Below are 15,166 nucleotides of genomic sequence, written 5' to 3' on the forward strand. Positions count from 1 at the left end.
ACTTTTTATCTAAAGGTCCAAGATTTTTCTTTAAAACATGGACTGATTCATGTCACCAGCCAGGCTGGAATCGTCATTGAAAAAAAGTTATCTCTGATTTTTTTTTTCTTTTGTAAATACCTCTAAAAACACGCAGGAAATGCCATTTCAGAAGGTTCATTTTTCAAAATTTTCCGGGGGAGCATACTCCCGGACCCCCCTAGGAACCTCCCGCATTCGGCGCTCGCTGGTCTATCAAGCAGTGGGAAGACCCCCCCCCCCCATTCAAAATCCTGGCTACGGGCATGCTACGGGTTACTATTAAAAATATCTGCCTGTTACTAGTATACTGACTCTGGACTGTAGTGTACAAAACGTTGCCTCCTGTGTAGATAGACCCTCTGCTGGGTGGCTTTGATTTGCCGATTTAACACCGGCGTATCCGTCGCACTGGTTCATGGAAAGCCTCAAGGAGATACAAAATCTCTGCAAAGATCAAAGGACTTTCTCCGCCATGAAATAGCGTTATCTATAAACGCGTGAGCACCACTTTGAAACCTCGTTTACCAGCGAAGTGAAAATTGATTTCCAGCTGTTGCCAGACAGACCCTAAGGAGTAGCTGGAATAGGTTGAAACAGACTTGATAATTTGCCAGAGTGTGATGTAAGCAGGAAAAGCCCGGTTTACTCAGTGTAGGTGATTGGAACTTCTTTGGCGGCTGGCAAATTATTCTCCTCTATTAGAAGACTAATCTTCCAATTTCTTGTAACACCAAGAGGCATTCCTGTTGGAGACTCCTGAGGCCTAAAATTTGATGGCTTCTGTATAATATTTCATGGTCGTAAACCTGGAGAGACTAAAATGTTTTGGTGACATATTTAGGTGTGCTGTGTATCTATCAACATCATCGATATCTAGCGTTCTACGCTAAGCAAAGTAGCTTTTTGTACACGCGCGCGCAAACATGCACTTACTCATACAACTGTATCTGTCCTTGGTGCTGAAAACTCCCCCCACACAACATATACCTGTCCTTGGTGCTGAAAACTATCCCCACATATCATACATCTTATCCATTACAGTTGTGGCTCCATGAAATTGATAAATTCAGAAACGCACTTGCACATTCACGTTACATCCTCTTCAATGATCCATCTGAGTACTGTGGACATAAAATCCCCAGTACGTGCAAATGACGGGTAAGTAGTACTTCAGCGTTTTCATCATATGCACTTCGAAATATAGACGTCAAAAAAATCTACAGACATCCTCTTACACCGCACTCTACAGTGTATTAAAGTGTCATCGACATCTACGAGCGCCCATGTCAACGAGTTCAACAAGTAATGTCAGAAGAGTACTGCGTTATAGCCAACAGGTTTCATACTCTAGATCTTATAACTGTAGCTTCAGTAGAGTCGTTTGAAAGTCGCCTGAAATTATGTATGAAATAGTTTTGACAGGCCTGAGTTCTGTATGGAAGGGAGCATTGTTGCATTGTTTATTTATTTATTTATTTATTCAAGCTTTGCCACAAGTGGAAGGGAAGGGAGAAACAGGTGGAGACCACCTTTACAGGCTCCCTCCCCAAAGACATAAATGACATTGCAATCAATCATAGTTAAAACTAATTAAACATATTGCACAACATCATAAGTAGACAATAATAACAATATATATAATTGCACAATTTCATAATAGCTAGATCTCTGCACATGTACATCCGGCCGTGGAAGTGCCCCATGTCTACCGTGGCCTTATTGCCAGACATGTGGCACACCGACAAGCAGACGTCCACGTGCAGAGATTGTCAGTAACAAAATGATCATTAAATCTCTTGGTCAGTAATTGTACGGTACCACCTGACATACTATCCACACAGTATACCAGTACAAATAGATGCTACAGAGTATACCCTCTGACATTCACCAAAAGTCTCGTAAACGAAGATATTCTGCTTTACTTGCTTCTTTGACTTCACCATTGCATGGGCAACATATTAGCGGAGGGGGAGACAAAGTATGTGATCTAGATGACCTTTTCATGTTGTCTCTCTGGATTTTCTGCTTCCGAATTTTTCCGATATTTCCTGTCGTCAAGGCCACATTATCCTGACTGAAGCGGTACTCGAAGCGGTAGTCCGTGACGGATGAGTCTACTTGTCACGTTAAGAGGTGTTCCAGGCCCGCGGTGACTGCGTAGTCGCGCCCGCGCATGACGTTAAAGCGCCGCCGTAAAGTCTCTTTGAAATGTTGCCGTCCTTGGGACGGATTCAGAAACTCGTAAACAAGTGTGTTCAGTGTAACCGACAGTAACCTCGTGTTATAGTATATGTAGGTGGGGAAAAGATATTGGGTGTTGCAATTTTTTGCAGAAGTGCGCGAGCACACGCACTCATACACGCAGAAATATAGTAGCTGTCCTTGGTGCTGAACGCTATCCACACACGTGCGCGCAAATACACATATACTATTAGTAATACTCGCATACAGGTATGCCTGTCCTTGGTGCTGAACGCCATCCATACGCGCGCGCGTGCAAATACACATATACTCACACACAGATATGCCTGTCCTTGGTGCTGAACGCCATCCATACACGAGCGCGTGCAAATACACATACACTATTAGTAATACTCGCATACAGATATGCCTGTCCTTGGTGCTGAAAGCCATCAATACGTGCGCGCGTGTGTGGATAGCATTCAGCAGCAAGGACAGATACTATACTTGCGTGCATGAGTATGTGTGGATGGGGTTCAGCACCAAAGACACGCTACGATTTTCTTCTGATGCCATGAAATACGTAAATTTCTAGCTTTTCTAAACAATTTCTTCGACATACTTGTTTGTCACATTTTATACATCGCGCCCACTCTTCATCTGTTTATCCACTTAGTCTGTTTACTCTGCTCTGTCTTAAATGAAGTACTGGCGTAACCAAGCTCTCGACTTTACAATGCAGAATGACAGAGAACAGGCTTGATTTACTTGTAGAAAGGAAGCTTTCAGCATCTCAACGTCCTCTCTTTTGAGTAGCGTTAGCCCAAGAGACATGCATGATGTATTCTCCTTCTTATCTAGAGTTAAGTTTGTCCTTGAAGTCGCGGTGTTGGCGTTTGTCTTAGAAGCAGGCAGATGTCTTCACGTCTCCTCCCAAGGAGACTTACATTCAGATACACCAGCAGCGTGAAATTTGGTTTTAAAGAAGACCGAAAGGAAGAGCGGGTCTAGAACCCCTGACCTTTAGGTCTAAGGTTGGGATCACTAATTACCTAAGACTTCGGCACGGCGACTGAAAAAAATCAATAAAAATCTATAGTTCGTCGTCTTTGCACAACTGAAGGAAGTCCGCCCCTGCATTAGGAGTGAATCAGCGGCTGTAAGACTGGCACAAAGGTAGTTATCATCGGTCTATACGTACTCCCCGGGACGCCACTAGAGTAATTGTTAACCGTCTGCACGGTTCTAATGGACTTGCCGCCGAATTGATATATATATACAGAAAGTATAGACTTTTAAAAAGGCATTCAATGGAATTTCAGCGTGGCGAAACAAGAAATATTCTGGATGAGGAAATCTGTCTGATATTGACATTTACTGCAATTTCTAAACACATTTTTGTCATCATTTCATACTTGAAGCGATTGAAATAGCCCTTAAACAAGCTACTTCAGGTTCCTCGTTATTATTTTTCGCTACCGCCCATAAATAGCTAGAACCAGCCTACAAAGTGGGGTCGTGTGGCGTAGCGGTAGCGTGTTCGACTCGGAACTAAGAGGTCCCGGGTTCGAACCCTACTTTGTCACCGATCTTGTGCCCTTGGGAAAGGCACCTTACACGACTTTCCTCACTTCACTCAGGTAAAAATGAGTATACCAGAATGATCATTATCATGATCGTGGGCATTAAAACGAAAAACAAAAAAGAAACAGCGAAATCGTATTTTTTTGCCTCAGAGATAAATCAGTATACCGAGGGATTGGGATGATTCAACTCGGTACATAAATAAATCGTCCGAAAAGAGACTTTGAATATCCAGCATATGCTAATTTGTATTGGATGCCTTTAACGACCCTTTTGGAGGGCCATTCACTCACTCTAGAATGTAATAGAGACAAAATTATCTACAGGATTGTTAACTACACTAGACTATGTTGCTAGGGAAAAGCTATAAACTAACGGCTGGATGACTGTTAGAAGCCTATAAAGACTGCATCAAAGAGTAGGAAAGAATACTGAGTTTCAAAATTGTTGACTCAGAGCTTGCGTTTGATACAAGGAAAGACGTAAAAATAATTCATTCACTCATTGTAGAATGTAATAGAGACAAAATTATCTGCAGGATTGTTAACTACACTATACTATATGGCTAGGGAATGCTATAAACTAACGTCTGCATGACCATTAGAAGCCTATAAAGACTGCATCAAACAGTAGGAAAGAATACTGAGTTTCAAAATTGTTGACTCAGAGCTTGCGTTTAATACAAGGAAAGACGTAAAAAATAATTCATTCACTCACTGTAGAATGTAATAGAGACAAAATTGTCTGCAGGATTGTTAACTACACTAGACTATGTTGCTAGCGAATGCTATAAACTAACGTCTCGATGACCTTTGGAAGCCTATAAAGACTGAATCAAAGAGTAGGAAAGAATACTGAGTTTCAGAATTGTTGACTCAGAGCTTGCCTTTTATACAAGGAAAGACGTAAAAAATAATTCATTCGCTCACTGTAGAATGTAATAGAGACAAAATTATCTGCAGGATTGTTAACTACACTAGACTATATGGATAGGGAAATGCTATAAACTAATGTCTGGATGACCGTTAGAAGTCTATAAAAACTGCATCAAAGAGTAGGAAAGAATACTGAGTTTCAAAATTGTTGACTCAGAGCTTGCGTTTAATACAAGGAAAGACGTAAAAATAATTCATTCACTCATTGTAGAATGTAATAGAGACAAAATTATCTGCAGGATTGTTAACTACACTAGACTATATGGATAGGGAAATGCTATAAACTAATGTCTGGATGACCGTTCATAAAGACTGCATCTATATCAAAGAGTGGGAAAGAATACTGAGTTTCAAAATTGTTGACTCAGAGCTTGCGTTTACTACAAGGAAAGACGTAAAATAATTCATTCTCCTCCTTAAGATCTGTAGTACTAGTAGGATTACCTAGACAAAAAAATGATCTTTAAGATTTTTACGAAGAAGGTCGGATTGGTGACCAGGTAATAGTTGAAAAATTACTACTGTCCTAGTCGCTTTAACACCATTAGGATTATTGAGAATACAGCGAAGGCATTTATAAGCTTATAGACCACAGGTGCGATAAAAGCTTTTTAGAGGATTTTCCAAGTCTTTCTGCGGTTGTTGGTCCAAACAAAAAGCCTTGTCAAAGTTCAAGTCCATCTGTTAAAGGATGAAAGGCTTTAGATAAGAAAGTGACGAAACGACTGACAAACTAAATCGCCTACCTGGTAAGAAGGGGCCATTAGTATAGACACGCATGGCATAGAACCAAGGTATACTTTCAAAGGGCTAAAACACAATGTTTGAAGTTGCTCTAGATCATTACCCTTTGCTCCCACCATCACACACGGAGAAAGTTTTAAAGCTTTTAAAACTTTACATCAAAGGAAGGTGGTTCAGTCAACGAAAACCTTTACAGTACATCACATATATATCATGTGTACAGATCAAAGCACACTTATCACATTGTTTTCGGCCTAGTGGAGCATTTGATTCCCGAAAAACGAAAACATTCTGCGTCACGATGTTTTCCAACTGCTAAGAATGATAAATGTGAGCGGTGAAGCAGTTAGCCTGGAATCCCAGACTCCTTAAGGCGGATTCCCTTACAACAACCGCCTAGTCTGGGTATCAGACTATTTTCAGGGCCTACGCAGGCCAGTTCCTCGGCTCCAGAGCAGCCTAAACAGACCAGCTCCTCGGCTCCAGGGCCTACACAGGCAAGCTCCTCGGCTCCGGCCAGGGCCTACACAGGCCGGCTCCTCGGTTCCAGGGCCTACATAGGCAAGCTCCTCGGCTCCAGAGCCTACACAGACAAGCCCCTCGGCTCCAGGGCCTACACAGGCCAGTTCCTCGGCTCCAGGGCCTATACAGGCCAGCTCCTCGGCTCCAGAGCCTACACAGGGCAGTTCCTTGACTCTAGGGCCTACACAGGCCAGCTCCTTAACTGCAGGGCCAACATACCCAAGAAAATTTTACCACATTGTCACAAACACCCCCTATTTTTTTAGCTGGATGTTGGAAGGTGAGAGGTGGGTCAAAACAATAGATGGGCACGCGAAACTTTAAATCTTGCTGATAACGGCAGTATTACTGGACGATGCAAGCAGATTATACATCAATGAATCCCGTGATGTATTTCCCGTAGGGTTATATAGGGAAATCCGGGTTAAATTGTCGGACTAACCTGGGTAACCAAATAATGAACGCTGACGAGGCGGAATGTGCTGTTTTCGGGTCAGGAGGTGATGGAGCGCGAAGAATTAATTCTCAAAGCCGACATTGATTGAAGGTTAAATCTTTAGTCTAAGAGTAAGATTATGGTCACATTTCGTCAAAGCTGGTAGGGAAATGCTGGAATAAGCACAGTAAATGGCGAATCGTTGTGTCATGTTTGTAAAGTAAAATCATGTTGATTGGTAGTTTTACAATGGATGGTTTTACAGTGTGTGTTTCTGTGGATGGCGTTCAGCACCAAGGACATGCATGTTTGTATGTATGAATATGCGTGTATTTGCGCGCTAGTTTGTGTGGATGGCGTTCAGCACCAAGGACAGGCATGTTTGTATGTATGAGTATGCGTGTATTTGCGCGCTAGTTTGTGTGGATGGCGTTCAGCACAAAGGACAGGCATGTTTACGTGTATTCGTATGCGCGTATTTGCGCACGCGATTGATGGATGGCGTTCAGTACCAAGCACAGACACGTTTACGTGTGTTTGCGCGTATTTGCGCACGCGATTGATGGATGGCGTTCAGCACCAAGGACAGACAAGTTTACGTGTGTTTGCGCGTACTTGCGCACGCGATTGATGGATGGCGTTCAGCACCAAGGACAGACACGTTTACGTGTGTTTGCGCGTATTTGCGCACGCGATTGATGGATGGCGTTCAGCACCAAGGACAGGCACATTTACGTGTCTTTGCGCGTATTTGCGCACGCGATTGATGGATGGCGTTCAGCACCAAGGACAGACATGTTTACCAGTGTATGCGCGTATTTGCGCACGCGATTGTGTGGGTGGCTTTCAGCACCAAGGACAGACACGTTTATGTGTGTTTGTGCGTATTTGCGCACGCGATTGTGTGGATGGCATTCAGCACCAAGGACAGGCATGTTTGCGTGTGTGAATATGCGCGTATTTGCGCACGCGATTGTGTGGATGGCATTCAGCACCAAAGACAGGCATGCCTGCGTGTATGAAAATGAGCGTTTTGCGTGCTTTTTGTGGATAGCGTTCAGCACCAAGGACAGGTACATTTGACTATCATGGATCTACTTCTCTAAATCTTATTCTCTCCTTCCTTCTATCCTTCCACGACTACCCAGAGATCCAGCAGAAGTTGGCCCCAACTCAGATACCTTACAGACGATGAAGTTGTGAACAGTATCTACCTCATGAACCTTCTACTCCTCCAAATCTCATTCTCTCCTTCCATAAATCTATTCCCAGGTTACTGCACGACTACCCAGAGGTCCAGCAGAAGTGGCCCCAGCTAAGACACCTGACAGACGATGAAGTTATGAACAGTGTCTACCTCTTGAACCTGGCCAGGCGGATTTTCGACACGCTGGACCACGCGATAGACTCTCTGGACGACCTGGACTATCTCATCCCGCTGCTGAAGAGACTGGGGCAGATACACGCCGACATGAAAATCATGGATCCCGAGGATATATGGGTATGTATGAGACCAAAACCAGCCAACAAACAAAGCTTACTAACAAACAAACAAATGCATTTACTTTCATGGTGGATTTAGTTCAGTGTGTCATGGACATGGAATATATCTTGGAAGGAGACCAAAATAAATAGATAAACAAACAAACAAATAAACAAACAAACAAACAAAAAATGCATTAAATTTCGCAGTGGGTTTTATTTCTCGGCATACATGTAAAGGCCTAACATTAAAACTATGTAAATACGATCATTTCATTTCATTTTGATGGAATTCACTCTTTGATATTATTTGTTTATTTTCAAATGTTTTACGAGTAGTCCAAAAACAGTCCAAAATTGCGTCTTGTAACCCGATATTTTTTAACGGCCCTAGCAATGGGAAAGAATACCGTAGGAACAGACTGCGCCGTGATAAGAAAATGGAAGTGGCTGGTGCACAAATAAACGTAAAATGAATTTGTTTTCAAGTCTAAATCTGTCCACACGCCGACGCCACTGAGTCGCAAAGTCGAGAATTGTTGCGACAAGTGCCGGAGAACAACTAGCACCACGCCTGACAGTCTGGCTACCTCATTGACCTGATTTTACGTTGACAGCCGCTGTCAGCTGAAATTATCCCTGTCCCAACTTACTTATTCTGTGATCGATTAGCCGAAAGACTGGGTCAAATTAGGAAGGCTTAGGCAACATTTATTTTAACATTTGCGAAGGGCATAGAATTTGAAAGCTTTCTGTTAATTTGTAGTCACTTTAAAGGACGTATCCTCAAGTCTGTTTACAACTTATGGTAACATTACATGTATGTCATAACACTAGTCATTTTGATAGATTCTAGTACTGGAAACATCACCAGTAGCATGCAATTCAGGATAGTCGGGATTTGAATAAAAAAATAAGGTCAATATAATTGGCCAGGGGAGTAAGGGTAATATTTCCCCCGAGTGCTCGGTAAAATGTAGGTAAATTATTCTCAATACTAGAGTTCCCCGATCTCATACCTTCGCCAAAGGATGTTAAACTTTATGACTGACAAATTATAGATTATTCCCCCCTGATTTAAGAAATAGCAACCTAATTTTCGTGAATTATATCATTTTATCATAATCTCAACCAAAAGAAAGTCTTATGTTAACAAACAATGCATTCTAACATTTCCTAATAAATTATGCAAACGAGGTCCTGATTTGAATAAATTATGTTTAATGATGTTCACCTCAATTTAACTTTCAAATACCAGAAGTATGAAATTCCAGGCAGTTATCATTACATAATTTTAAAATTTCTCATTAATTATGCAAATTAAGTCATTATTAACATAATCAATATCTTCCTGTGTTTCTCTCGTTGTCAATTACCAATGTCACAAGCTTCAATTGTCCTATCATGGAATGCAGCTGATTTATAGAATTTCCCCATTAATTATGCAAATTGCATCCATATTTGCATAATTGTCACATAATTATATTAAGCATCACGTAAGCTACCTACATACCGAAAATTACGACGATCCGTCAACTGGTTCTTGAGTTATCCCCTTTTGAATATTTTCAAGAATATATCCCTGCAGTTCCAGAGCAAGCCGCTAGTCACTTTTTCCCCATCACAAGAGCTATCTATCATCCAAATTTCATCACCATAGCATGTCTAGATCATGAGATATCAAAACCGGAAGTTCAGCTGCAGTACCATAACAAGCCGCTAGGGGGTCCAAAATCTAATCATTTTGAGGTCTCATCAAGACCTACCCACCTACCAAGTATCAAGACAATCCATCAAGGCCTTCTCAAGTTATCGTGTTTACAGACACACACACACACACATACACGAACGCCCCTGAAAACATAACCTTCTTGGCGAAGGTAATAGCCTGCGTAGTTAGTCTGGGAGATACTAATTATGAAACGGTCGGAACATCATCTGTAATGCCTACAATAGACAAAATTGGTTCTGGGTAGAAATTAATCATAGCGGTCATCCATGACATCATATTCACATTACAAGGTGATATTCACAACCTTTTCATCGTCATTATTATTCCTGTTTTCTTGGCTGATTGCATTGCTCTGGACGATTAGTTTTAATTTGCAAAGTTATGGTCTGAAATTGGTTCATGGGCGACTGACAAAAACGGGTAGATTGTCCCAGTTTTATCAAGAGTATATTTGACGCCAGTATAACTTAATGGCAGTTAAGTAAAAATCTTGTGTTTATGCGTATGTGTAATAGCACTGCACATATTGGCCCAATCGGATAGCTACAACAGGTATGCTTGTATATGGATAACTTTCAGTAAGTCTTTAAAGAGCGACACCTAACGATGAAAAATAGTACTGCACCACTGACATTGTTATGATCATAACCTGAAATAGTGAGGTTTCTTTCACGCAACCAGATACATGTAGTAATAGCGGCGAGAAGCAGTATTCCAGTTAAAAGCTCTGAGGAAGATATCTGACAGACATAAAACCGAAAGCATATGAGATTCTGTACTGGTTGTGTAAAAAGAGAACTATGCTCTACCTGATGAAATTATCCATCATTATTCTTTTTCCTCATATCATCTTTTTACAGAAGATGGAGAGACCGTTTCTGGAGGCTGTGCGCGCCTGCCTGGAGGACAGGTTCACCTACAAGTACGAGGAGATCTACAGCAAATTCATCATCTTCATCATCGAGACTGTCGTCATAGGGTTCGATCCCCACTGACATCTATCATCCAATAAAGGCCCTTTTTGATGCTGGTGTTCAAGGCCCCATAGCCTCAAATGATGATTAGAAGCTTCATCATCGAAACTGTGATTATGGGGTTCGATCCCTACTGATGATTATTTACAAATCGTCTGACAAAAGCACCTTTTGACTCTGGTCTGTAAGACCCCATAACCCTCAAAGATGCTGCACGATCGGGACATTCATCATCTAAAGTTTGATTATTGAGTTTGATTTCCACTGACATCTACAAATTGTACAATATGCAAATCGTCCGACACAACACCCTTTAAATACTTCATAGTAAAGCCCTATTGCCGCCAGTTCACTACATGGTAAGTCTACATCTGGGCCACTGTTACAAAGATAATTGCTCCAGAATCTTACATACATCAAAGAACTTTTCTAAACTTGCAGGAAGGAATTGTTTATTGAGAACTGTACCAACTAACCCAGGACACTATGGACTCTGGCACTTCGCTAGACTCTTATTCAATCGCACAGGTGCTACTGGAGCTGGATGTGAATAGTTGTTGTGAGGATTATTGTATGAGCTCAATTTTGGGCAATGCAGCAGCGACCTCTTGTGGGTGAAGATATAACTGCAAGACAGCCCTGTGGGCAGTGTAATAAAGAAACCGTCTACCTCTTAGCATCCACCCGGCCTTCCTATGGGAGTACAGATCATAGAAAGGGAAGGATAATTGGCCAAAAGAGTCAGTTCACTGGAAGATTCATTCCCTCCTAGATTATCATAAGGCAAATGAACTAACTCTACAGTGGCCAATCTCCCCTGGCATATTATTCTCACTATATGGCTACATTTAACTGTTTTTGAACCTGCATTGTTAGTGGACACTACTACCTCTAACTGTTGCACACTGGAATAACATAATTATCATTATGTTATCATTGTAAGACAAAGAGACTGAATGGATTTTCAACTGTCTGTGATTTGAAAGCTTCCCTCATCTACCGGAACAACCAGAGTATTTCCTCCTTGCTGTCTTGTATATAAGAATTTTAACGCTTGAGTAGAAATGCTGAGTGCTAATGAAAATATTAATGTACAAAGCCTGCTATGCAATATGTATCCTGCTGTTCTCATGGCCATTAGAATTTGGTGTAATTACTATATATTTAAAGATTTAAAGTGTTACACTGTTTTGGCTTTGTCTGCCACCTAGGCTTCTCTTAAAAGCTACTACTTACCATAAGAGCCTGAATGGCCTTGTTATCATTACTATCTTATGATATACCTTTAAGATATGGCCAACATAGCATCACATATTCTTATTAATGTACATGAAGTTAGTAAGGAATATACTTTTGATCCATGTTCTATGGAAGATTAAATTTTCACATGATGCTCATCTCCACTCTGTTGTTTTTCTTGTCTAGTGCCTCGTACTTTGACACTGTTCATATTTGTCTGCTGATCAATTTACAAGACTATAGTCACAAACTTCAAACAAAACTCAAGGGAACCAGAGTATGATTTTTTATGTACATATTTGCAAAAACAACACAAAAAACTATAGTACAGAATATCATTTTTACAACAAATTTACATACAAAGATAAAAAATAGTAGTAGTAAAACACAAGCCAGTTACCTGGCTGTTGTAGAAAAAAATTATAAAATCATTATAAAAACACATGTATAAAAGATATAACAATCCTGAATATCAAGGAGAGGCATATCACAGTACTTCCAGATATCTTACCTAACACCCGTCATACCTGACATTACCATACAGAACTTAGCTGAACAGAACTTCATTCTTGGTGAACTGACTACTCCCACCAATATGCCTAAAGAGTGGTGACAAGTGAACAACTGCAGCTTGCACTTTGCTCTTAGCAGATGGCAGAAGTTCTTGACCACTGATGTGTATGTTACCAAGTCTCTTAGCTATTTCAAATGGAGATATATATTTGTAAAAATTATGATGACTGGCAGCTTGTAGGGCTTTCCTAAAAAAACTTTCTCCAAGTCTAACTGTTAAAAGAGCTGGGAAATTTCAGCCACACAAATTGAGACAGTATCCAGAAAGCAGCCCTGGATAGAAGGAACTGGAGAGCTTTTGTTGCTGCCCCACATTCCAGGAATGGAATCAAGGGCAGTAAGTAAGCAAGCAAGTGTAGTCTTTGCATTGCTGCTTCAATTTAAATAATATAAATAAAGTAAGCGCAGCTTGTAGTTTTGAATCAGGCCCTTAAAGTAACAAATCATGACAGTTCTCGAACACTGAGACTGCCTTTCTGCCGCTGCAATTTCAACAAAACAGATAAAGCAAGCGCAGCTTGTAGGTTTAGGTTAGGCCCTTAATTATAACTTAGGTTAACAGACCACAGAAATTCTCCACCACTGGGACTGCCTTACTGACGCTGAAATTTCAAACAAATACATAAAGTAAGTGCAGCTTGTAGTTCATACTTCTCACTAGGCTGTTTGAGCATATTTGTGAAGCTATAGCAGACTTCACAAAATCTGTCCCTCAATAAGCGCGAAATAGTAGAGTATCTCAGGGGGTTATGGGTTTCCTCCTTTCACTTGCGCCGTGAAAGTTGCCCTTCTGTACCTGACCCCTACGCTGTGAAAATCTTGTAGTTATAAATCAGGCTCTTAACAGGCCACAGAAGTTCTCGACCAGTCCACTGTGTCTTTGCAATTTCAAACAAATAAATAAAGTAAGCGCAGCTTGTAGTTATAAATCAGGCTCTTAACAGACCACAAAAATTCTCGACCACGGAGACCGCCTTGCTGGCGGGAAACCTTTCCTCGTGTAGAGCCACGAGGATCCCCAGCGGGAGGTGACACACCACGACCCCGTGTCGCTGTCTCTCCGTTGTTCCATATGCGCTGTTCTCGGTCATCTGGTAGATCCGGAAGTTGGCTGACCTCTGACCCATAGGGATGGTGAGGACTCGGTTCACCTGACGCTCCTCTTCAGGTGGTAGTTTGGTGAACAAGTCTTTCACCTGTCAAAATACAAACAATCTTCCACCTGTGAAAAATAATTCAATCAGGAAGTAGGTAGCATTACATGAATGAAGGTATGAAGGTAGGGAGGAACAAGAAAGGGCTTGGGAGGATGGTAGGAAGGATGCTTTGTTAACCTAGTGTAAAATTTTATTAAGCTTGGGCAACAATGTAATGTTAGGTCTTATGGTCTATAGAGAGAATGAAAGAAGGCCTTGAACCTCTCAGTACAATTCTAAATAACAATATTTATTCATAGATACATTTGTGTACATTTAATTCTCTGATGACCAGCTGGCTGGGTTGCCCCTTTAAGTCAAATTCCAAGAATATACAGGACAATACATGTCTCCAAGCACATCTTTGGTGGCTGCAAAGACAGTCTTTGCAGATAGCCACCAAAAGCTCTAATTGGAGATTATGTTACATTCATGAAAAGAATAATCCTTCACCTGGCCCCACAATTCCCTGTCCCTCCCATCGGAGAGGCAGCCCTGGGAGTAGACCAGGTTTCCATGACAACCAAAGAGGGCCACGCCCTTGACTGCCCCGTACTGGAGGAGGTTTATGTGGACAAAGTCTTCCCATGGCACAGCAGCTGGGGTTTGGTGTTGTGGCACTGCCATCTATGGAAGGGACGGAGTACACAAGTCAGTGAAAAGCAAGAGCTCAAAATCTGTATAGCCCGGGTGCAAGACAGTTGTCAGGGCCAGTTTATGTAGCCTAGCCTGGCTCCAGGGCCAACCTGTCCCCAAAGAATTTTACTATAGACCTTGACTGGAGACTGGCCTGTGTATTGGCCCCTTTGGAAGAGTCTGGCATCCAGGCTAGATTATTGGAGGGACTCATTCATTAAACAACATGATGTTTTAAACATTACTAGTATCTCAAACCTGAGCATGCTTGTTTTATCCCTGTTTTGCAGCATTATGCATGTGCGACTAGAATTGGACAATTTGCAGACCACTAAAAAAAAAATGACCAAATGTCACAAAAACATGCATAGAGCATCCTTACATCTGCTTGGAGATAATTATAATCAATTAAAGACCACACAAAGCCAAAATTTGGATACACCTTTGAATTTCTTATTCATTTCATACTATATTCCAAAGCTGAGAAACTATAATTTTGTCTTGTACATGGTAGTGTTTTCACTAAACCATAATAAACCATAAACACTATATTGCATTAGTCCTGCCATGACTTTGATGCATACATTACCTTGCAGCTTGATCGGATTATTTCGGACGATTTTTTGGCACAAAAATGACGGGCCCGATCAACAGCTTTGGTCAAAAGATTCCCTAAAATCCTGAAGAAAGTTACATGTTGGTTATTTTGGGCCTAAAACGACTATTTTTTGTGGAAACTGGCGGGAATTTCTGACGGGTTTGTTGTTCGATCATGCCGTCTGCAACGCTGAGGAGGGTTAAAGTTCACCCCAAAATGGACGATTCTGTTACAACCCTAGGGGGTTTTAAATATAGAGTTTTAATAAAATCGACCATTTGTGTTGTTGTCTTGAAAGTTGATATACTAAATT

At 41.3% G+C, this 15,166-nt stretch overlaps 2 protein-coding genes across 2 annotated transcripts in view; one reads left to right on the top strand and one right to left on the bottom strand.

Annotated features, from left to right (window-relative positions):
- Window positions 1–10,676, top strand: part of LOC109461880 — a 12,600-nt gene extending 1,924 nt beyond the window's left edge. The window contains exons 2-3 of the mRNA XM_019758350.1: window positions 7,696–7,762; window positions 10,498–10,676. Coding sequence (XP_019613909.1) covers window positions 7,696–7,762; window positions 10,498–10,632 — 202 coding nt within the window. The 3' untranslated portion in view covers window positions 10,633–10,676. The remainder of the gene's footprint in view (window positions 1–7,695; window positions 7,763–10,497) is intronic.
- A 2,661-nt stretch (window positions 10,677–13,337) lies between these two features.
- Window positions 13,338–15,076, bottom strand: LOC109461874. Its single transcript, XM_019758344.1, has 3 exons — window positions 14,845–15,076; window positions 14,073–14,246; window positions 13,338–13,619 (listed from the first exon to the last, which is right to left on the bottom strand). Exons 2-3 carry the CDS (start codon window positions 14,244–14,246, stop codon window positions 13,353–13,355), a joined length of 441 nt encoding a protein of 146 aa, XP_019613903.1. The 5' UTR covers window positions 14,845–15,076; the 3' UTR covers window positions 13,338–13,352.
- Window positions 15,077–15,166: the final 90 nt, after the last annotated feature.

Source organism: Branchiostoma belcheri, unplaced genomic scaffold, assembly GCF_001625305.1.
Source record: "Branchiostoma belcheri isolate BF01 breed outbred unplaced genomic scaffold, Haploidv18h27 scaffold97, whole genome shotgun sequence".
NCBI lineage: Eukaryota > Metazoa > Chordata > Leptocardii > Amphioxiformes > Branchiostomatidae > Branchiostoma > Branchiostoma belcheri.